General features: G+C 48.7%; 1 protein-coding gene and 1 pseudogene across 1 annotated transcript; both read right to left on the reverse strand.

Moving 5' to 3' along the window:
- Positions 1-123: 123 nt before the first annotated feature.
- LOC110198817 (uncharacterized) lies at positions 124-13543 on the reverse strand. The gene is made up of 2 exons (XM_078145669.1): positions 8487-13543; positions 124-4814 (listed from the first exon to the last, which is right to left on the reverse strand). The coding sequence occupies exons 1-2, from the start codon at positions 8782-8784 to the stop codon at positions 4741-4743; spliced, it is 372 nt and encodes a 123-aa protein (XP_078001795.1). The 5' UTR covers positions 8785-13543; the 3' UTR covers positions 124-4740.
- A 4672-nt stretch (positions 13544-18215) lies between these two features.
- On the reverse strand, positions 18216-21503 carry LOC110198806 (V-type proton ATPase subunit S1 pseudogene; annotated as a pseudogene).
- Between the last annotated feature and the right edge of the window lie 3300 nt (positions 21504-24803).

Genomic DNA, 24803 nt, shown 5'->3' on the forward strand with positions numbered 1-24803 from the left:
GGTCTGTAGATGGCTGTGCCCATTCTCCTCTTCCCTGCCTTCCTCCCTTGGGTCTTCCCAAGTCTAGGCGTCCCCCCAAAAGAGGGAGGGCAAAAGACAAGCTACAGACTATAGACACAAGAACCAGGTAAGAAACAAGTCCTTTATTCTGAAGAAGGCAGAAAAGAGGTGTAGACACACAAGAATCACTGCACAAAATCACGGGATTAACAGGATTTCGAGAGTTATCATACACGAGGAGGCTAAAGGGAAGCCACTTCCAAAGGGAAAGTGGTTTTTCGAGACAACCCATAAGACATTTCTACTTCACCTTGGCTGGGCCCTATCCAACCACTCCTGGTCCAAGGGCCAAGCTTTATAGAGACATGTTGCCATGGACCATATTCTTCAATAAAGCCTTCCTGGCCAGACAACACTATTACTTTGTGGAAAAAACAAGTGCCCCATCCACAGGCCTCAGGTAACCTCAAGATCTTTGGGAATGTACAAGCCTACCCTACATCCTGGATACATGCACCAGGGTATCCTCATTTACCTAACCTCAAGAAAATACAAACACAAAAATGACAAGGACAGCCACATACTCATGGCTGCATGGAGGCCAAGTGGGAGATAAGACAATTGCCCCCTTTCCCACCCAGCGCTGGGGACCCAGCTGTAATCATTTTACATCATTTACAGTGGGGAAGGAAAATAGCACATTAATTTCCATCTGAGTCAACAGAGCCCATTTGGCTCAGGAGACAAGTAGAGGTATCTTTAATTTCAACAAATAGTTATTAAGCCTTCTCTTTTTCAAACCAAGTCTTACATTCTGGGGACACAAAGAAATACTAAAACCCTTCTTGTATGTGATTCCATATATGACAGTACAAAAAAATAAAAAATACAAAGTCATGAGAAAGTAGTCATTTCCAACACAAACTCCTCAGAGTCTCACTTGGCTAGAAGCCAGCGCCTAAAGTTCTACAAAACTGGTGAGAACATCTGCCTGCCCTCTGTATATCTCACTGTAACATGTCTGAAGCAAGCATCATACAATCATACAAATACAAGGTAGAAGTGTAGTCAAAGCTATGCAATAATTTCTAAAAAAAAAAATATCCCAAAGAGGAGGTTGAGAAGGCGTCATTTTAACCCAATTATGGACAACAGGAAGTAAAAATAAGGGAAGCCAGGCAGGAAAAGTGAAAGGGTTTAGGAAGCATTGGTGGTTCCGTTCCAAAGGGGCATTTTTCTCACTATGTAGACAGGACAAATGTATATATCTCTACAACCCATTTCACTGGCGAGGCCCTCCCCCCTAGCTGGGCCCGAAAATTGGACCGGAATAGAGGATGAAGTGCCATCAGCCGTATGTGTCCCTAGAGTTGGCAGGGGGGCAGGGGATGCTTTCAGCAGAGAGGGGATGAAGCAAGACATCCAAAGACTTACAGCCAACCTTTCTGTCTCATTCACCTTGGCCTCTCCAATCTCTCCTGATGGAAGAACTAATTTGTGAGAGTAGAAGTTGAGAGGCCAGGAAAGAAAATAGAGACACATTGTACTTCAGTGGGAAAATCAATGCATTCACTGTCAGAAGACATGGGTATCATCTCACCTGTAAGATTTACTGAACCACTTCACCTTGAAAAAGACATTTCCCATTCTGAACCTCAAGGTCCACAATTTTAAAAGGAAAGTCAGTCCAGGTGTTCTCATAAAAGGTTCTGTTCAGATCAAACCTATGAACCATGCCTACAGGTTCTCCCACATAAATAATGAGTGAATGCAGGAGAAAAAAAACCACACTATCTCCCAGCTCCTTGTAAAAAGGGAAGGCTTCTGTTATTGTGTTATTAGCACTGGCACAGAAAAGGCACTTAATAAAGGCTCGTTGAATTAAATGTTAAGAGGAGGACATAAAGAAGATAAAACACAAAGGGAACCTTAGATATGTAAGGGGAAAAAGTGCCTGAGACCCTCCTGGCAGACCTGCAGTCCAGGGCAGGAGACAAAGGGAACACCATCAAGACCAAAAACCCTGGTATGGGACCACTCCATCACTGGACCAGGGACAGCAGTCCCCACTTGGTCATCAAGCTGCTGGCCACCCTGCCTGACACAGAATCTTGCCCTGACCCCAGCCCCTGTTGCTGAGACCAGGGTAGCTGTCCCACTCACTGTCAGGCCTTGACAGATGCACCAGGGGATTCTGGGTGGAAGAAGACCAGGAAAGTCAGACACAAAAATGGGAGCGGGGGGAAGAGGCCATGATGCCATGGCCAGGGAAGGCCAGGTAGGAGAGGGGACCACTGCCCCTTCTGTCTCCCACCTCTGGGGACCCATCTGGAACCAATCTACATGATTCACAGAGGGAAAGGAAGAAAACCCTTTTGAGGTATCTGCGTCTACTGAGCTCCTCTGGCTCAGGAGAGAACTGAGGGAATGTCTGTCCAGCGACAGTTAAGATGATAATGGTAGCTAGTATTTATACAGCAGCCTAAGGCATGCAAAGCAATATACATATGGTATGCCATTTGACCCTGTGAGGGAGGGGCCAGCCTTCTGCCCATCTGACAGATGAGCAAGCAGAGGTGAGAAAGCCTAAGAGACTTGTCCAGGGTCGCACAGCTACTGCATGTCTGGGGCAGGATTTGGAGGCAGGTCTCTCTGAACCCAAGAATGGGACAGCCAGCTGCCTCTACAAGAAATAAGCATTTACAAAGCAGCTACTACATGCCAGCCGCTGGGGAATATTCTGAGGTTTGGGGGAAAAAAGGAGAAACAATCCCTGCATTCGACCACAGATCTGCATGAACAAACAAGATCATTACAGAGAAGGTACTCATATATACAGCGTCAGTCCGTCATCCAGGAGATCCAGTGTCCAGAGGCTGGGCCTCCAAGCTCCCACCTCGGGATGCAGGCAGACACCACTTGTCCACACACCATCAGGAACGGCAGAACCAAAGACTCTTCACTTTGGAAAGGAACCAAGGACCACACGCTCTAAACATCACGACCCAGTAGCCCGTGGGCATGCTCTGGACAAGGATACTGCAGCCCTTCTGGGAGGCAGTCCATATCAGTCTGGGACAGCAGATTGGAAGGTCTGTTGCCATCCATGCTAGCTTTGCCTCTGTATCCTGGATAATCCACCTCTTTCAGGAGCAAGCAGCCCCCCTAAAGCTCCCCTAAGAGCCATGACTCCATGGGCCAGAGGCTGATGGATGTTTTGAGGACCATGATGCTTTATGTGACTTCTCTTTTGTCAGGTTGGAATAAGACACATAAAGGAAGGAAAGGAAGACACGGGGAGGTGGCTGGACTTTCAGCTGCTGGGGATACAGCTCAGGGTCATGTCACTGTCAACAACTCTTCCCCCAGCCCCTTTCTATCGCCCATCTTTGCTCTTTCCTTCGGGTCTAGGTGATAGCGCCCTGGAAGCCATCCATTCCATTCCATTCCACTACTGCTTGCTGGACTCCAGTCACAAAGCAACAAAATCTTGCAACTGGCAAACACCAGGACAATGCTCCAAGTTTCACTTCTAGGCCTTCACTAGCTGCTGCCTCTGTCCCACCTAGATGTCAGCCAGAGCCCTCTTCCTTCCCTTCCTCAAGGACATTTCTTTTGGGCCTAATAAGAAAGGCATCTTCCACAAAGAAGTGCAATTAGCAGCAGGCCCTGGGGACCTTTGGTGGTCATGTCCCCTTCAAACTGAGGCCTTTCCCTCTGTAGACACAGGGAGTGAAGGGCAGATGGCAGGGGCATCTGGGTCACTGCCACAGGAGCCATCTCTGACACTGACACTCTGAAGGCCTGAGCCTGGAAACCTTGGGAATCACCCACCACAGGGGGAGGGAACACTGGGAAGCTTCAGGGGGGGCAGCCTTTTGTGTGTTCCTGCCTCTTACATAGAGGCAGGGAGGGAGCTGACCTTCTGGATCTGAAGCCCAGCCATTGTGAATCCACATCAGCTTGCTCTTGGGGAGAAGGCAAATGACCAGAAGGAGTTCCAGGAAGAAGCTAAAGAGGGGCTCGAGGTCAGCACAAGTTGGGCTGTGGAGTCAATCCAGCTGGAGCCAATCACAGGGAACTTTGGAGCTCCACAGTAGAGGGGGCAGTCAGGCCTCTTCTCTGCTTGTTCTAGGTCACAGGGAAGCCCTGCTTGGAGTGGAGATGCCCAGCTCCAGGGTGCTGCATGTCACTTGTAGTGGTGGTGATGGCCAGGATGGCAGGGTCTCCCCCAGCAGCTACTCCTCCAGCTCTCCAGACAAGAGACACCCACCCATGCCACCCTGGAGGTTGCCCAGTAATGACTGGCTGCAGAGGCTGTTTTTTCTGACTGGAGCTGGGTTTCCCTGGTCCTGGGATGTCTCTGTGTCACTGCTGGGTGCCATCAAGATGGGCCGGCTCCCTCTCCTCAGCAGAGTGGGGGGTGTTCAGCCTCAGCTCCCTCAGGGTGGTCTGTTCCACATGGTGAGGGCTGGCTCCCCACTTCTGCTGCAGCTGAGAGGTCAAGGTGGCAGCTGCAGACCAGTCCACAGCAGGCTCCACCAAGGAGCCTTGGGCACCCTCCAATTTCCAGGGGGCCCTGTCTGCCTCGTTGACAAAGAGCCAGCCATAGGCAGGGAAATAATCAAGGCTCAGCTTGTCCTGCAGGAAGGACAGCTGAGTCTGGGGGCTCTTCTCCAACCTGGCCTAGAGATGTGGCCTCTCCAAAGCCTCTCCAGCTGTCTCCAGGCCTGGAGAACATCACCAACCGTCAATCTCCTGATGCTGGCCTTCCCAAGACTTCCTAAGCCCACACTGGGCAGTGAATGGAGTGCCTGTAAAGAAATGTCAACATTAAGTCAGCAAGGACTTCACACAAGGTCAGTGTCAGGCTTCACAATGGTGAGGATCTCAGAGCTCCCCTGTGATTTCCTGACACCACAGAGGATACTCCCCAATGTTTCCATAGTGTGCCAGAACCCCAGTCTTCTCTTATTTGTCAGAGGAAATTCTCTCAAACAAATGCAGCCCACAGCCCCCCTATAGGGGTGAGCATGAAGTCAATGAATAATGGTGGGAGCAAGAGGAGGAAGCGGCTTGGAGACCTGCCTTCCCCCACACTGGAGCTGGCCCAAGGCTCTTCAGTTTTCTGAGCTTCACAGCGCCCACCTGAGCAGTGCCCTCCCACCCTTCCATGGATGCAGGGAGGCACCAAATGCCATGTGGTATAGGAAGTACAAAAACATGGGAGTTCCTATTCCAGACTCCCTGGCAGAGCCTCTGCCCTGCAGGGCCTGTGAGGTCCCCAGGCAGCTGTGGAGCCCCACTTCTCCTTCATGGTTTCCTTCTAAATGCCTTCAGGGGAAACTCAGGAGAGAAAGATTTAATTTAGTAACCACTTTTCCTTTTAAGGTGTAATTTTTAAAATACATAGAGAAATGAGTCAGATTTCCATGTTCCCATTGAAAACTGTCAATGAATAGAGTAGAATTAGGTAGGTTTTAGAGGAAGAAATCCAACATACCATTTTCTATATGGAAATAATGCTCTAAATTACTAATAGAAATGGGAATGAAAAGAACTCTGAAGTACTACTTCTTACCCATGAGATTGGCCAGGATTACAGAAAAAGGAACCTGAGAAATGCTGAAGGCTCTAAGAAAAGTATTGATGAACTTCTGAATTATGTCAATTATTCTGAGTACTAATTTTTTTTAAGGCAATTGGGGTTAAGTGACTTGCCCAGGGTCACACAGCTAGTATGAAGTATTTGGTCTGAGGTCAGATTTGAACTCCGTTGCCCCTGAATTCAGAGCTGGTACTCTACTCACTAAACCACCTAGCTGCCCCGTTATGTGAAATACTGTGGAAAGAAATTTGGAAATGTGCCCCAAAATCCCTGAAAGTAAACACAGCACTTGACACCGAATGAGTGCTCCAAAGCCTGCACCCCAAAAAAATCAAAAAAGAGGAAAAGTACCCATTGTAGAACGAGACTTAGAGTTGCACTTTTTGTGGTGGCAAAGAACTGAGGAATGAGGGGATTCTCATCAATTGGGGAATGACTGAACAGGATAATAAAGCATCTGAATGTGATGGAATAGTAAGAAGAAGTGATATAGGAGATGGTTACAGAGAAAAGCTGGGAAGAACTAATAGTGATCTAAGGAGGACAATTTATACCAGAAATATTATATACTGTACAGTTGATGTTTAAAAACTTAGTATCTCTAAACAACATAATGAGCAATAGCAATCCCAAAAAACTCAGGATGAAATAGACTACCTCTGGTAAGAAATCTGTTGAACTTCAGTGTGCAGAATGAAAGAGGTATTCTTTCTTTCTTTTTTTTTTTGGACATGGAAAATGGAGGGATTTTTTAAAATGTCTATAGATATTAATAATGGCTCTTATTTGTCTCATCTTCTCAAAAGGTTAGGGAGTAAGGTAGGAAAATTGAGACCAAAGAGTAGAGGCAACACTAGACCAAGGTCCCCCAGGGATTTAATCAGAGAATTCATCCTGTGATTGCAAACTCATCATATCTGGGTGCCCATTCATGGACATGGCTTTAGGCAGCTAGATGGTGCAGTGGATAGAGCAGGGGTCCTGAAGTCAGGAGGACCTGAGTTCAAATCTGAGTTCACACCAAACACTTGACACTTACTAGCTGTGTGACCCTGGGCATGTCACTTAACCCCAAATGAGAAAAGAAAAAAGAAAAAAAAAGAAATCCATGGACATGGCTTTACGGGGACATTAAGAAGGGCAAAACGACCCAGAAATGGTATGTTATGAGGGCAGTCATGGTGCCACATTAGACCATGTGAAAATATGCTTACATTTCTCAGAAAAGTAAAAAGTGGACCAGGAAAATGAACCCTCCTACAACCTTATGGAGTCATATATGGCAATTGTGGACATAAAGGAGGGAGGACAGTTAAACTGTCCAGAGAATAGAGTGGGATTTGAGACCAAGGCAAGCTAGCTTTGAAGTCTGGTATGGCTGGCTGCAGATTGCTCCAAATTGCATTCTGTCTCTTCTTTTTTTTTTTTAATTAAATTAAAATTAAATTTTGCTTTTTTTCTTTTTTTATTAATTTATTTTGATATATCAACAATCACTTCCATATTCTTTTGAGTTTAAAATTTTTCTCCCCCTTTTTCCCTACCACCCTCCCCAAGACAGAGCACAATCTGATATAGGCTATATACATACATTCCTATTAAGCCATATTTTCACATTAGTGATGTTGTAAGTATGAATTAGAACCAACAGGAGGAACCACCAGAAAGAGGAAACAAAACTCAACAGAAAAGAAAAAAAATAGCAAATAGTATGCTTCCATCTGCATTCAAATTCCATAGTTCTTTCTTTGGATGTGGATAACATTTTCCATCACTAGGACTTTGGAGATATCCTTGTATGGCTGGGAAGGGTTAAGTTTATCAATATTAGTTATCCCACAACCTGGCTGTTACTGTGAACAACGTTTTCCTGGTTCTGCTCACTTCACTCAGCATCAGACCATACAAGGCTTTCCAGGTTTTTCTGAAGTCCTCCAGCTCATCATTTTTTATAGCACAATAGTATTCCATTATATTCATATACCACAACTTGCTCAGCCATTCCTCAATTGATGGGCACCCTCTCAATTTCCAATTCTTTGCCACCACAAAAAGAGCTGCTATGAATATTTTTGTACATGTCAGTCCTTTTTCCATTTGTATGATCTTTTTGGGATACAGCCCTAGAAGTGTTATTTCTGGGTCAAAGGGTACACACACTTTTATAGCCCTTTGGGCATAGTTCCAAATTGCTTTCCAAAATGGTCGGATCATTTCACAACTCCACCAACAAGGCATTAGTGTTCCAATTTTCCCACATCTTCAACATTTATCATTTTCTTGTTTTGTCATCTTGGCCAATCTGATAGGTGTGCTGTGGTACCTCAGAGTTGTTTTGATTTGCATTTCTCTAATCAATAGTGATTTAGGGCATTTTTTCATATGACTATAGATGGCTTTAATTTCTTCATCTGAGAACGACCTGTTCATATCTTTGACCACATATCAATTGGGGAATGACTTGTATTCTTATAAATTTGACTTAATTCTCTATGTATTTTAGAAATGAGGTCCTTATCAGACATTCCTTCTCTTCTGCTGGTGCTAGGTGAGTTTTCACAAGGGAAAGAGGCCCGAGAATTCTGCTACTCCTTCCCTGCACCAAGACAGTCATGTCACAGGCCCTGCATGCCAGAGTCACGGAGGCAGAAACAAAGGCCATAACTGAGCTGGGCATTTAAAGGGGCACCGACGACTTAGAACACAGAGGGCCCAGTGGTCTCTCCCACCCTCGGGCCCACCCTCAGTAAGTGGAGCTGCCCCTTGACTCGCTTGCTGCTGGTGACACAGCTCGAGTCCACAACAAGGCGGGCGCGGCTTCCCTGCAGGCTGCGGATGGGCCCAGGCCCAGGCCCAGGCTCCACCCGTCCTTCCTTACCCCGGCGTAGAGTGGTGGTCCCCACAGGCCGGCCGCCTCGCGGGGCAGCTACAGGGACCGCAGCGGTCACCTCCGGATTCCGCTTCGTCTCCCCTCTCGAACCTACTCGCGAGCCTAACTGGGAGGCGGACTCCTTGAAGGGCCAGCGCCCGCCTGCGCTGCAACAGCCTTCTGGCCCCGCTGCCGCCTGAGCCTCGCCAGCCGCCGTCCTCGGGCCCCGGCAGGGAGAGGGCCTTGCGCGCGCGGACCTCCAGCCCAGTTCTCCCCGAGTGCCGGCATCATGGACGAGGTGTGGCATACAGCGGCCTTAATCAAGAGGCCCCTAACTGGGTCCTCGAGAGGGCAGCTCCGTTATTCCGATCTAGGAGGCGCTAACACTGGACTTTCGGGGGCGAAGTTTCCCGGGGAAACGATCTTTTACCTAGCAACAGTACCCCCTCCCCGCCCTCAACTTTGCGGAGGGGCATTCTGGGATGCCTGAGGATCTTCGGTCCCCTGAGGGAATGCCTCGCCATGGTGATGTCACGAGGCGGGGTCTCTCAGGGCTGGTCCAGCAGGGCGCCACTGACTGCCTGCTGGGCAGGTGAGAAGGGCAGGCTTCGGCTTTGCCCCGGCGCGGCTCTAGGACCAGCCCACCTCAGCTCTTTGGGAGTGGTACATCGAGCCGTGGGCACAGAGGCTGGAAGACCTGCGTAACACCTGGGAGCCACGGGACTTGTGTGTGACTCAGCTTCCTCTCCTGTCTCATAGGGATGCTCTTTGTCAAGGGCCTGTTGACCTCAGTGCCCATTCCCTCCTTCCCTCCCTTCCTCCCTCGGGGCTTCCCAAGTCTAGGCATCCTCCCCAAAAAGGAGGGGGACAAAGGACAAGGCTACAGACTATAGACACAAGAACCAGGTAAGAAACAAGTCCTTTATTCTGAAAAAGGCAGAAAAGAGGTTTAGACACAAGAATCACTGCACAAAATCACGGGATTAACAGGATTTCGAGAGTTACAATACACGAGGAGGCTAAAGGGAAGCCCCTTCCAAAGGGAAAGTGGTTTTGCAAGACAGTCCATCAGGCATTTCTACTTCTCCTTGGCTGGGCCCTGTCTAACCACTCCTGGTCCAAAGGCCAAGCTTTATAGAGACATGTTGCCATGGACCATATTCTCCAATGAAGCTTTCCTGGCCAGGCAACACTGCTATCTTGTGGAAAAGACAAGAGCTCCATCCACAGGCTTGTCCTAACATTGACACCTTTTGCACTCCATAAACCCACCCAATTGCTGGAGACTTTGATACTCAGTAACCTAGGATTAAGAAAGGATACACACCCAACGCCACACAAACACATGTCACACATCCACACCCACACAAACATGCCTCAGATTCACCCATGCAGCCATAACCACTCAGAGATGCCACAAACATACTGGTCTCTCTCTCTCTCTCTCTCACACACACACACACACACACAATAGGGATGGCCTTGTGGCCATATGGAGGCTAGGTGGGAGATGGGACAATTGGCCCCTTTCCCACCCAACTCTGGGGACCCAGCTGGAACCACTTTAAAGGATTCACAGTGGGGAAGGAAAATAGCCCTTTTGTACTGACTAATTCTACTGAGCTTTTGCTTCAGCAGACAATAAAAGGAATCTTTAAACAATTAACAAGAGATTAAAAGAGTGATTAAGTCCTCCCAGCTTTAAACCTGCTGCTAGATGGTGGGGACACAGAGAAACAGTAAACCCTTCCTTTTGGGTGATCACATATATACCTCAGTACACAAAAGGAAAATACATGGTTAATGGAAAGTACCCCATTTATAACACACACCCCTCAGAGATGAGTCTCCCTTCTCTAGCAGCAGGCCCTCAAAGGTCTGGAAACAGGCTGAGAACATCCAGCCCATGCTCTGCACAAGCCCCCTTCTATGTCAGAAGGCAAACATCACACAACTCTGGAAGAACAAGGGACCTCAAGGTTCCATAGTCTCTAGGTCAAGCTCTCCAGTAGGAGGGGGAGAAGGGCCCTCTTTGGCCCTATGGTAGTTGTGAAAGAGGGATAAAATTGGAAGCCAACAGGAAGAGGGAAAGGGTTTGGGAAGCAGTGATGGCCCTTCCCCCAAGGAGGACTTTTCTGTACTGCTGGATTGCCCAGATACACCTCTATACCAGAGAGGTCTGGGATGGAAAAGGAACAGCTCCTGCCCCTTCTCTGACAGTCAGCAGAGACTTCTGGGGTGCTTGCAGCAGGGACGGAATGCTGCTGAAAGTCCCAGTCATCTAGGGCCAAGTTCTCATAACATTTACCTTCAACCTCCCCAAGGGAGACCTATTCTACTGCAGGGAACAAAATCTGTGTTGGGAATCAAAGGACAGGTTTCAAAGACTGCCTGACCTGCTTCTCCTTGGGAAAAGTGCCTAACCACTTGGGGCCTCAATTTCCACAAGCATACAATAAAGGAGTCAGATTATATAGCTTGCTTCTCAGGTCTTTTCCTGTTCAAAATCTCCCACGTGGGCAATGAGTAGATTAAGAGAACAAACCTCCTCCCAGCTCCTTGGGGTAAGGGAAGGCTTTAAAACTATTTTCTGTATCTCCAGCACTGGACACAGAAGAGGCCCTGAATAAAGCCTTGTGGAATGGTATTAAATGAGAGGGAGCCGATATAGTCAGGAGAAGACTCAAAGGAAACCTTACACATAGAAGAAGGAGAAGAAAGTGCCTGAGACCCTCCTGGCAGACCTGCAGTCCAGGGCAGGAGGCAAAGGGAACACCATCAAGACCAAAAACCCTGGTATGGGACCACTCCATCACTGGACCAGGGACAGCAGTCCCCACTTGGTCATCAAGCTGCTGGCCACCCTGCCTGACACAGAATCTTGCCCTGACCCCAGCCCCTGTTGCTGAGACCAGGGTAGCTGTCCCACTCACTGTCAGGCCTTGACAGATGCACCAGGGGATTCTGGGTGGAAGAAGACCAGGAAAGTCAGACACAAAAATGGGAGCGGGGGGAAGAGGCCATGATGCCATGGCCAGGGAAGGCCAGGTAGGAGAGGGGACCACTGCCCCTTCTGTCTCCCACCTCTGGGGACCCATCTGGAACCAATCTACATGATTCACAGAAGGAAAGGAAGAAAACCCTTTTGAGGTATCTGCGTCTACTGAGCTCCTCTGGCTCAGGAGAGAACTGAGGGAATGTCTGTCCAGCGACAGTTAAGATGATAATGGTAGCTAGCATTTATACAGCAGCCTAAGGTATGCAAAGCAATATACATATGGTATGCCATTTGACCCTGTGAGGGAGGAGCCAGCCTTCTGCCCATCTGACAGATGAGCAAGCAGAGGTGAGAAAGCCTAAGAGACTTGTCCAGGGTCGCACAGCTACTGCATGTCTGGGGCAGGATTTGGAGGCAGGTCTCTCTGAACCCAAGAATGGGACAGCCAGCTGCCTCTACAAGAAATAAGCATTTACAAAGCAGCTACTACATGCCAGCCGCTGGGGAATATTCTGAGGTTTGGGGGAAAAAAGGAGAAACAATCCCTGCATTCGACCACAGATCTGCATGAACAAACAAGATCATTACAGAGAAGGTACTCATATATACAGCGTCAGTCCGTCATCCAGGAGATCCAGTGTCCAGAGGCTGGGCCTCCAAGCTCCCACCTCGGGATGCAGGCAGACACCACTTGTCCACACACATCAGGAACGGCAGAACCAAAGACTCTTCACTTTGGAAAGGAACCAAGGACCACACGCTCTAAACATCACGACCCAGTAGCCCGTGGGCATGCTCTGGACAAGGATACTGCAGCCCTTCTGGGAGGCAGTCCATATCAGTTGGGACAGCAGATTGGAAGGTCTGTTGCCATCCATGCTAGCTTTGCCTCTGTATCCTGGATAATCCACCTCTTTCAGGAGCAAGCAGCCCCCCTAAAGCTCCCCTAAGAGCCATGACTCCATGGGCCAGAGGCTGATGGATGTTTTGAGGACCATGATGCTTTATGTGACTTCTCTTTTGTCAGGTTGGAATAAGACACATAAAGGAAGGAAAGGAAGACACGGGGAGGTGGCTGGACTTTCAGCTGCTGGGGATACAGCTCAGGGTCATGTCACTGTCAACAACTCTTCCCCCAGCCCCTTTCTATCGCCCATCTTTGCTCTTTCCTTCGGGTCTAGGTGATAGCGCCCTGGAAGCCATCCATTCCACTACTGCTTGCTGGACTCCAGTCACAAAGCAACAAAATCTTGCAACTGGCAAACACCAGGACAATGCTCCAAGTTTCACTTCTAGGCCTTCACTAGCTGCTGCCTCTGTCCCACCTAGATGTCAGCCAGAGCCCTCTTCCTTCCCTTCCTCAAGGACATTTCTTTTGGGCCTAATAAGAAAGGCATCTTCCACAAAGAAGTGCAATTAGCAGCAGGCCCTGGGGACCTTTGGTGGTCATGTCCCCTTCAAACTGAGGCCTTTCCCTCTGTAGACACAGGGAGTGAAGGGCAGATGGCAGGGGCATCTGGGTCACTGCCACAGGAGCCATCTCTGACACTGACACTCTGAAGGCCTGAGCCTGGAAACCTTGGGAGTCACCCACCACAGGGGGAGGGAACACTGGGAAGCTTCAGGGGGGGCAGCCTTTTGTGTGTTCCTGCCTCTTACATAGAGGCAGGGAGGGAGCTGACCTTCTGGATCTGAAGCCCAGCCATTGTGAATCCACGTCAGCTTGCTCTTGGGGAGAAGGCAAATGACCAGAAGGAGTTCCAGGAAGAAGCTAAAGAGGGGCTCGAGGTCAGCACAAGTTGGGCTGTGGAGTCAATCCAGCTGGAGCCAATCACAGGGAACTTTGGAGCTCCACAGTAGAGGGGGCAGTCAGGCCTCTTCTCTGCTTGTTCTAGGTCACAGGGAAGGCCTTGCTTGGAGTGGAGATGCCCAGCTCCAGGGTGCTGCATGTCACTTGTGGTGGTGGTGATGGCCAGGATGGCAGGGTCTCCCCCAGCAGCTACTCCTCCAGCTCTCCAGACAAGAGACACCCACCCATGCCACCCTGGAGGCTGCCCAGTAATGACTGGCTGCAAGGCTGCGCTGTGTTCTGTTTTTTCTGACTGGAGCTGGGTTTCCCTGGTCCTGGGATGTCTCTGTGTCACTGCTGGGGTGCCATCAAGGTGGCTGGCTCCCTCTCCTCAGCAGCTGGGCAGAGTGGGGGTGTTCAGCCTCAGCTCCCTCAGGGTGGTCTGTTCCACATGGTGAGGGCTGGCTCCCCACTTCTGCTGCAGCTGAGAGGTCAAGGTGGCAGCTGCAGACCAGTCCACAGCAGGCTCCACCAAGGAGCCTTGGGCACCCTCCAATTTCCAGGGGGCCCTGTCTGCCTCGTTGACAAAGAGCCAGCCATAGGCAGGGAAATAATCAAGGCTCAGCTTGTCCTGCAGGAAGGACAGCTGAGTCTGGGGGCTCTTCTCCAACCTGGCCTAGAGATGTGGCCTCTCCAAAGCCTCTCCAGCTGTCTCCAGGCCTGGAGAACATCACCAACCGTCAATCTCCTGATGCTGGCCTTCCCAAGACTTCCTAAGCCCACACTGGGCAGTGAATGGAGTGCCTGTAAAGAAATGTCAACATTAAGTCAGCAAGGACTTCACACAAGGTCAGTGTCAGGCTTCACAATGGTGAGGATCTCAGAGCTCCCCTGTGATTTCCTGACGCCACAGAGGATACTCCCCAAATGTTTCCATAGTGTACCAGAACCTCAGTCTTCTCTTATTTGTCAGAGGAAATTCTCTCAAACAAATGCAGCCCACAACCCCCCTATAGGGGTGAGCATGAAGTCAATGAATAATGGTGGGAGCAAGAGGAGGAAGCGGCTTGGAGACCTGCCTTCCCCACACTGGAGCTGGCCCAAGGCTCTTCAGTTTTCTGAGCCTCACAGTGCCCACCTGAGCAGTGCCCTCCCACCCTTCCATGGATGCAGGGAGGCACCAAATGCCATGTGGTATAGGAAGTACAAAAACATTCCAGACTCCCTGGCAGAGCCTCTGCACTGCAGGGCCTGTGAGGTCCCCAGGCAGCTGTGGAGCCCCACTTCTCCTTCACTGCTTCCTTCAGATTGCCCTTCTGATAATAAATCCTATTTACAGAGGGTTCTTCTGTAATGCTTGCAAAGAGTGTTATACAGTGGCAAAATTTTTCTCTTGTTTCTATGCAGGAAGTGCCCATCGACGTGGACTTTCTTCTCATCTCAGATGCAGCTTAGAAGGATGCAACCAAGTGTAAGAAGGGGAAAAACATGAGGGTGGAAGACGATTTCACTAAGAAAGAGGGCAAGGTGGGAAGGCAAGATCATTGTGGGGAAAAGAGGAAACCTGTAATTGACAGCTGGAAGCATGATCCTCTTTGTCACCCAGGTTAGCCTCTGACACTTCACCTCTAAGTCCCAACAGTATGGTTTTGTCAGATACTCCAACCTGAAAAGTAGTTTTGCTCATATACAGGCCATGTGGGGCAGCTAGGTGTTGCAGTACATAGAAAGCTGGGCCTGGAGTTAGGAAGACCTGAGTTCAAATGCAGCCTCAGATCCTCTAGGTGTGTGACCCTGGGTCAGTCACTTTTTGCCTCAGCTTCCTTATCTGAAAGATGACCTGGAGAAGGAAATGGAAGCCCACTTCAATATCTTTGCTAAAAAAAACCCCAAAAAGGTCATGAAGATGTGGATACAACTGAAAAATGTGTAACAACAACAAAAACAGCCAGCATGGATTTTTGGGGAAACTTAGGAAATTTAGAAAGATTTAGCAGCAAGTTTTCTTGGTAAAGGTATCATTTCTATGATATATATAGAAATTTCCAAGAATAAGCTCCATCCTCCCATTGAGAAGTCATCAATATATAAAAATAGGTAGGTTTTTGTGGAGGAAATCCAAACTATTATCAACCTTATGGAAAAAATGCTTATATCCCTAATACTTAGAGAAATGGGAATGAAAAGAACTTTCAAGTACCACTTTACATGAGATTGGCCAGGATTATAGAAAAGGGAAACTGAGAAATGCTGGGGACTGTGAGAAAACAACTGACGAACTTGTGAATTTGGTCAACCATTCTGGAAAAAAAATTGGAAATATGGCCAAAAAGCTCTGAAAGTGAGCATAGCATTTGACCTCAAATTGTTCTTCTGACATCCACAACCCCAAAAATCAAAAAAGGAGGGAAAAGACCCTTTGTAAAACACTACTTATAGTAGCTCTTTTTTTGATGGCAAAGAACTGAACAATGAGGAGATGCTCATCAACTGGGGAATGACTGAACACGTTTTGTTACATGAATGTGATGGAATGGTGCTTTGGTGAAAGGAAGGATGAAGGGAATAGTTACAGAGAAAACCTGGGAACACTTGAAGGAACTAATACAGAATGATGAAAGGAGAACCAGGAGAACAATTCATACAATAACCACAATACTATATAATGAACTTTCAAAAACAGTATTTCTAAGCAACAAAATAAGCAATCACAATTCCAAAAAACTTAAGATGAAACATACCATTTACCTCTGGTAAGAAAACTGTTGAACTGAAGAGGGCAGAAGGAAGCATGTTTTTTAAATTATTTTTGGACGGAGAAAATGAATTTTTTCAGAAGGACTATAAGATATCAATAATGGCTCTTATTTTTCTCATCTTCTCAAAAGGCTGGGGAGTAACCTAAGAAAACTGAGGTCAAACGGGAGAAGCAACACTAGACCAAGGTCCCCCAGGGATTTAATAATGGAATTCATCCTCTGATTCCAAACTCAGTGTTCTGTCCATCAAACCAGTGCCCATCCATGGACACGGCTTTACAGGGACATGAAGAGGGGCAAAAAGACCCAGAAATGGTATGTTATGAGAGCAGTCATGGTGCCACATTAGACCATGTGAAAATGTGCTTACATTTTTCAGAAAAGTAAAAAGTGGATCAGGGAAACGAACCCTCCTACAACATTATGGAGTCACAATTGTGGACATCAAGCAGGGAGGACAGATAAAACTGTCCAGAGAACAAAGTGGGATTTCTGAGACCAAGGCAAACTAGCTTTGAAGTCTAGTATGGCTGGCTGCAGATTGCTCCAAATCGCATTCCTTCTCTTCTGCTGATGCTAGGTGAGTTCTCACAAAGGAAAGAGGCCCGAGAATTCTGCCACTCCTTCCCTGCACCAAGACAGTCATCGTCACAGACCCTGCATGCCAGAGTCACGGAGGCAGAAACAAACGCCATAACTGGGCTGGGCATTTAAAGGGGCACCGACGACTAAAAACACAGAGGCCACAGTGGTCTCTCCCACCCTCGGGCCCACCCTCAGTAAGTGGAGCTAGTAAGCTTGCTGCAGTCCACAACAAGGCGGGACTCTGCGTTTCTGCGGGTTCCCGTTGCCCACGTCGCCCGCGTCATTCTCCTAGGGCTCCCCGCGGAGCCGTTTGGAGGGACGAAAAGCGTTAAGGAGCCCGGCGCAGCTCCCAGGGGGTCACTTTCAGCAGAAAATGACGGCAACGCCCCTCCCCGCCAGGCCCGAGGCCCGCGGGAGGAAGCGTCCGGGCGGCTTCGGCCGTGGGAAGTCCCAGCGCGCGCAGGGACGAGTGGCAAGGGGCCCGACCGCAGCAAAGAGCTCGCGGGTGCCCCTCCCAGGACCGGGCCTCAGTTTCCCTCGCTGTCGTTGCTCGCCCCTGGATCCCGCAGCCCCATCGCAGGCAGCGGGCGCGGCTTCCTCGCAGGCCGCGGATCGGCCCAGGAGAAAGCGCAGCGCTCCTCCGCCCCGCCCCGCCCGTCCAGGCCCGGTCGCCTCGAGGCCCGCCCTTCCTTACCCCGGAGCAGAATCGCCCACGGGCTGCCGCCGCCAGGGGCAGCCGCAGCGTCTAAGGCAGCACAGTGCTACAGCCACGGTCACCTCCGGGCTCCGCCCCGCCTCTGCAGCAGGACTAAGGCGCAAGCCCAGCAGGGAGGCGGCAGGCCTCTCCGGGGCACGTGACTCCTTAAAGCGCTGGTGCCGGCCTCGTCATCACCAGCCTTCCGAGGGCCGAGGCCGCCTGAGCCTCGCCAGCCGCCGTCCTCGGCCCCGTCAGGGAGGGGCTCTGCTCGCCCCGCGCTCTCTCCCTCCTACTGCCCTCCCCAAGCGCCGTCGCCATGGACACGGCTCGCGGTACTGAGGCCTTACACAAGGGTAGACCAAGGAGACGGTGGCTGTGTGCTTCCTAGCGAGGAGGAGCTAACGCGGAGCATGCCGGGGCGGGGTGCTTTGAGAACAGTTTTTCTGCCTAGCAACAGCACCCCACCACTACTCCCGCAACGCCCCCAGGCCCGGTAGGACCGCAGGAGAGGTGCTGAGCGTGGGCATTCAGGGGTGCCTGAGGATCTGCTGCCCTGCGAGGGAATGACCGCCCCGTGACGTCACGAAGAGGCGGGACTTCTCTGGTTCCCTCCCCCCTCCCGTGGACTTTGGGGTGACGTACTGCCTCAGCTCTCAATGGGCGGAGCTCTTCATGTTCCCTCTATCATCGCTAGTCATTCTTGGCTACAGAGTCTGCGAGGTATTGGGGTGTGGTTTGTTGCACTCTCTTGAGAGGGCGCTTCCTTCTCCGATTCATAGACTGTGCCGTCGCAACCCTCAACACACCCCCTCCCCTTTTACTGGGGGAGCCTTCGGTTTATGGCTTGCAAATCTAGGATTTTCACCAAGATGAGGGAGCAGGTAAACAATGATACTCAACGTAAAAACAATTATCAGGTTTGAAATAAATCGTTTATTCCTACTCTGAAAGAATTGCTGAACATGAAAGAACCACAGTACACAGTCACAGAATGGGTTTAAAAGGAATTACAGCATTTATGTCATAACTGGTTGTAGTAAACTAACATTTACGTTTCAGCAGGACAGAAAGTATTTTGTGCTAACTCCATATACCAGTATCTTCACAGAACCCTGCACTTCCCAACCATTCCTAGCCAGGATTGGACCAGACCTTTTTTATCTTTGCCCGTACTCTCTGATGCAGAAGCTTCCAGGTGATGAACCACCCCTGCATTGTGGAAAAAATTAACAGCCACACTCCCATGCCTCTGGTAATCTTCAGACTTTGGGGATTCTCAAGCATACTCAGTCCTGGACACATGCACCAGGGGATAGTCACTCACCAAAGGTTAAGAACAAACAGTGAATATAAGGGCGGCCACATCATGACCACATGGGGGCCAGGTGAGAGAGAGGGCATTTGCCCCTTTCTCACCTAACACTGGGAACCCAGCTGGAACCACTCTATGTGATTCGGAGCCAGGAAGGAAGAAAGCCCTTTGTGTCTACCTTAGTCTCCTGAGCTCTGATGGCTCAGCAGACAAGAAGAGGAATTTTTATTTAATGACAGCATTTATTAAACTCTCCCTATTTATCAGCCACTATACTATGTGCTGGAAGGAAGGGGGAGGAATACTAATCCTTATTGGAGATCAAATATATAAATCAGTCCATACAAGATTAAATATAGGTCCTATGGAAAGAAGCCATCTATCATGCAAGGTCCTCATTCATGAGTCTCATATGGCCAGAAGCAGGCCCAGAAATCTCTCACATGCAGGCAGACAATATTTGTTCCTGTATAACCCTTCTTGATAGTATCATAGGATCTTAAGAGTTGAAAGAGATATCATCTGTTTAAGCCTATACCCTGAACAATTATCCCCCTGACCCTGTAGCCAACAAGTGGAAACCCATTACCTCCTGATCTGCAGCATTGGGAGAAATGTCTAAGAGCAGGCAGCCAGCATGGAGAGAAAAGGGATTAAAATGGCTTTGGTGTCTCCTCAACCCCCCCCCCCAAATGAGGAGTTTCTCTTTATATACTGATAAAACAGTCCTTATTGGACCTAGATTTGATTGTGGGGATTGGAGGAGGGTATTAAACGGGTGTCTCCCTTCTCCACACCAGCAAGGATTCATTGCATTAAAGTATTCCCAAGATTCAGAGCTAAGCTCTCTTCTACGTTTTTCTTTGGCCTCCCAGATTTCCAGTGGGGTGTATTTGTTATGGGCACTGATTTCGAAGGGAAGGCAGATTGAAACCAAAATGGTGCAGTGGAAAAATTCGTAATTTGGAGTCAGAGGTCATGGGTTTCTACCCCATTTCTCTCTGTCACTAGTTATATGACTTTGGGGTGCCACTTAATTCCTTTGGGTCTCTGTTTCCTCACCTGTGAAATGAGGGAGTCAGATTAGATGGCCTCTAAGATCCCTCTCACCTCTAGATCTATGAACCCTGTCTACACATGCTCCCCCAACAGGCAGGTAATAAAACAACTCTCACTCCTTGAGAGCAGTGTGTCCTTCATTTTTGTCTTCATGTCCCCAGCGCTGAGCACAGGAAGCACCCCATTAATGCTTGCTAAATTAGATGGGAGAGGTGAGGAGCTAGGCATGGGGAACCCTAGATACTGAGGAAGAACAAAGTGAAAGCAGAGGCTCCTTTCAGGCCTTCAGGACAAGGGGACAAGAAAAATAGACACACAACTAGACCTATAATCTTTGCACAGCATCAGTCCATAAGGGGTTCAAAGAGGGGGTCCCCTTTGTATTCATCAAAACGGTTCAGGGACTTGAGTTTAAAGATTATATGTACCCCAAACGTAATGCAGAAGAGCATGAAGAGGGAAGAGACCAGTCCCATCCAAATAGCAGGGGAGAAGAAGGCTGCACAGTCGCTGGCACCTGAAAAGCTGCCACCGGACAGGTTGAAGGCCTGGATCTGGAAATCCTGGAGAGTTACACTCCAGGGGGAGCGAAGATCATGAGGCATCAGAAGGCCCCATTTGGTGGGGTCACTGCTTACATACTGGCAGTGATAGGAGTAGGTGCTGGGTGCGATGACCTGCACAGAACTGAAGAAGGCAGTCGAGTTGTGGGTCTTGATCTCGAGCCCCTCCATGGTGAACCAGCTGCGGTGCGACCCTGGGTAGAAGTGATTGATCATACTGAACCTCAGCCTCAAGAACGGACCAAAGAGGTTGTTGTAGGTCATCACAAGCTGGGCAGTGGAGTCATTCCAGCTGGAGCCAGTCAAATTGAGCTCTGGGGCTCCGAAGGTGAGGGAAGTGAGGTCTTGTGTCTGGCTGTCATAGCTCACTGAGAAGTGCCTGGCCCAGAACAGTATTCGAGGCTCCGTGTCACTGTAGCTTACCGGTGGCAGGGCTGGTGGCCAGGCTGGCTGGGCTTTATACTCTTGCCCCAGGCCCCTGGACACAACCGACAGATCTCTGGCTGCCCTGGAAGGCCGAAGAGCAGTGAGCAAGGCTGTGTAGGGTTTTCCTTCTGCCTGGAGCCTGCTCAGCACCTGCCCAAGGATCTTATCTTGGCCAGCGAGGGCTTCCTTGTGAGCCCCCAAGTCACTGCCAGCAGCTGAGGGTATGTACACGAGGAGCAGTACAGGGTGGGTGGTGTTCACCGTCAGCTCTCTCAGGGATGCCTGGTCCACATGAAGAGGTCCGGTACCCAACTTCTGGGTCAGGTAAGAGGTCAGGGTGGCAGCTGCAGACCAGCCCACCGCTGGCAGCACCAAGGAGGAGGGGGCCCTTTCCAGGACCTCCTGCAGGTTGGGGAAGGGACTCTCGGGCTTGTCGCCGAGCACCTCACCGAAAGCAGTAAAATCCTCCAGTCTCAGCTTTTCCTGCAGGATCAGCAGTACAGTCTGGGGGCCCTTCTCCAGAATGGGGTCCAGGCAGGTGTAAAGTTCAGGACGGGTGTAGATGTGACCTTCATAAGGGTTTTCCATGGAGGCCCGCAAACCCGGGGAACTGGACCACAGCAACAGGGGTACTTGAGGATCCGAGGCTTCCGATCGCGGTGCCAGAAGCAGCAACTGCAGCAGCAGCAGCCCCCGGAGGAACCTGATCCGCCGACGCCCAGGGCTGCCGCAAGGCTGCCACAGCACCGCTGCCCCGGTCATTCTCTCGGCATCTGCAGCTTCTGCCCGCCGCCGCCGCCGCCGCCGTTACCGCAGTCCCCGCACAGTGCGCAGCCTCCACAGCCTACTGCAGCGGAGATGATATTGGCAGAACTCGGTCCTGTATCAGAGGGCGTGGCTGCGCTGCCTAGATTTCCCTCCTATCGCAGCCCTGGGAATGGGGGAGGGGGGGAAAGCAGCCGAGTCTAAGCTGGAAGGAGGAGGCAAGGGTGGGAGAGCATCAGAAAGAAGAAACAGCTGGCCTTTCCACATATCCCTCCAGCATTGAATGGCTCCTCTCTCTCTCTCTCTCTGTATGTAAACCTCAGATGTGCTTTTATTTTTTATTTTCATATTTTTATTTTATTATATTCTTTTATTATTAGGGATGTAGAATATATTTTCATTCAGTCATTTCGAGTTTGTAATTTTTCACCCCTTCCTCACCTCCCTCATTCTACATCTGAAGAAACTGAGTCCCAAAGAGGTGATTTGCCCAGGGCTGCCCAGATACAGGGAAGTCATACTCTGACTTCACACTAAGAGCTCTTTCAATTGCACAGGGTTGCCTTTCCATGGGACATTGTTTGACAATGAAAAGGAGGCAGGCAAAGGACAAAGTCCTAGGAATAGTCATTAGAAGCATCAAATGATATCAAAATATGTGTTGCATTTCCCAGTAAAAATAGGTTGTTACAGGTTATCATATAATTATATACATTATAATTGTATGTTGTTAAATAACATGGTATATACTGTGTAATTAATTATTTTCAAATGACAAAAATAATGGTATTTCTATAGCTCTTTAAGATTTGCAAACTGCGCTGAATGAAGCTCACAACAACCCTGTGAGGTAGGTATTATTACCACCATTTTACAGATAAGGAAAATGAGACAGAGAGATTAAGTGATTTGCCCTGGGTCACACAGCCACCAGGTAGGTTTTGAACCCATGACTTCCTGACTACAAGCAACCAGCTGCCTTGATATGGAATATAAGTATTATATCGTAATTATATACAATGATAAGAATAAATGGCATAGATATATAAATAGGTATAAAGAAGTGGCATCTGTATCTATAGAGAGGATCACGATGATAATAAATAATAATTTCATTTTTCAAAGATTCAGAATGTTCCCCTTCACTGATAGCCATCAGGACATTTCTATGCCTTAGTAAAGACAGCATGGCATGATGAATAGCAAGTTGGGATTAGATTCTGGATAACCTCTGGGTTCAAATCTTCTCTTCGATTTTTTTTCTATCAGTGTTACCCTACATCAATTGGTCAACAAACATTTATTAAATGCGTATTATGTGCCAGGCACATAATAGGGGATACATATAACTGGAGATACAAAGAAAGGACTTTCTACCTACCCTCCTTCTCCCCCATAACAACAACCACAACCAGATTCTGCCCTCAAGGAGCTCCCAGTCTAATGGAGAAGACAACATGGAAACAACTATGTGTAAACAAGCTATATACAGGATAAACTGGAGACAAATAACTGAGGGAAGGCATCAGTATTAAGGGGGACCTTGTAGGAGGTGAAATTTTAGTTGGGACTTGAAGGAAGCCAGGAAAACCAGGAGGCAGACATGAGAAGGGAGAGCATTCCAGGCATGGGGACAGCAGTGAAAATGTCCAATTGGGAGATGAAATGTCTTGTGTGAGGAACAGCAAGGAGGTCAGAGCCATTGGATTCAAGAGTAGGGGTTAGAGGAGTAAGGTGTAAGAAGACTTGAAAAGTAGGAGAGGGCCAGGTTATGAAGGGCTTTGAATGTCAAACAGATGATTTTCTATTTGATCCTGTAGGTGATAGGGAGCCACTGAAGTTTATTGAATGGGGAAGGGTGGTGGTGGTGGTGGTGGTGATATGCTGAGACCTGTTTTTTAGGAAAATCAGTTTGACAGCTGAGTGGAGGTTGGACTGGAGTGGAAGCCAACCAGCTGGCTTGTTGTAGTAGCCCAGTAATAAGGTAAGGGTGTGGCAATGTCAAAGGACAGAAGAGGATGAATGGGAGGGATGTCAGGAAGGTAGAATCATAGGACCTGGCAATAGGTTCAATATGGGAAGGTGAGAGAGAGTGAGGAATTCAGGATGATATCCATATTGTGAGCCTGAGTAATTGTAAGGGTGGACAGTAATCGTGAAGTCAGGAAGAGGGAAAGGTTTTGGAAGGAAAGATAATGAGTTCAGTTTTGGATATTTTTTAAGTTTAAGATGACTGTGGGAGTTAATTCATGGTGTTCAAGAAGCATTTAGAGATGGAAGACTGCAAATTAAGGCTGGACAAATAGATCTGAGAATTCTCTGTATACACATAATTGAATCCATGGGAATGGATGAGATCATCTATTGAAATAATATAGAGGGAGTATAGTTTAGAGAGAGGAGAAGAGAGAAGACAGACCGGGACAGAGCCTTGGAGGTCACCCAAGGTTAGGTGGGAGTGACCTGGGTGAAGATCAGCAAAGAAGGCTAAGGAGCCTTCAGACAAGTAGGAGGAGAACCAGGAGAAAAGAGTGTCTCACAAGGGGTGATTGACAACATCAAAGGCTGCAAAGAAGTCAAGAAAGATGAAGACTCAGAAAAGACTGTGAAATTTAGCAATTAAAGGATCACTGGAATTGTGGAAAGAGTAGTTTCTTTTTTCTTTTTCTTTTTGGGTGAGGCAATTGAGGTTAAGTGACTTGCCCAGGGTTACACAGCTAGTTAAGTGTTAAGTGTCTGAGGTCAAATTTGAACTCAGGTCCTCCGAATTCCAAGGCTGGAGCTCTATGCACTTCATGAAAGAGTAGTTTCAATGGCAAATATGATATCCTTTATTTGACATCCAAAGCTCTTCACATCCTGGACCTATCCTGCTTTTTCTCCTTACATTCTGCTCCCTTCCACAAGCTCTAAAGTCAGCCATACTGACCTCCTTCCATTTCTTCACACAGGACACTCCATTTCCCATCTCAAAGCCTTTGCACTGGCTGGGCCTCATCCCTTCTCACTTCCTCCTCTACCCAAGGGCAACCTTCTTCAGTAGACCTTTCTTCTCCCCCTAAGCTGCTAGAACCTTCCCTCTAAGGCTAACAATCCATTCTGTACTTATCTTTTGTGATCCTGTTTATTTACGTGTTGTTTTCCTTATTAGAATGTAAGCTCTTTGAGGACAGGGCTCTTTTCGCTTTTCTTTGTATCCCAGGGATTAGGGCTGCACTTGGAGTTTAGTAAGGGGGTAATAATTCCTTATTGATTGATGGATACCTATTAAATGAGAGGAGAGGATTTGGGACTGCTAAAAGGATGGGTCCTTGGTGTCACAAGTGGTGGGTGGTTGTTGGTAAAGATGGAGAAAGGCTCTGGAAGTGTGGTG

Source organism: Phascolarctos cinereus, unplaced genomic scaffold (assembly GCF_003287225.1).
Source record: "Phascolarctos cinereus isolate Bilbo 61053 unplaced genomic scaffold, phaCin_HiC Scaffold_726;HRSCAF=1367, whole genome shotgun sequence".
Lineage (NCBI taxonomy): Eukaryota > Metazoa > Chordata > Mammalia > Diprotodontia > Phascolarctidae > Phascolarctos > Phascolarctos cinereus.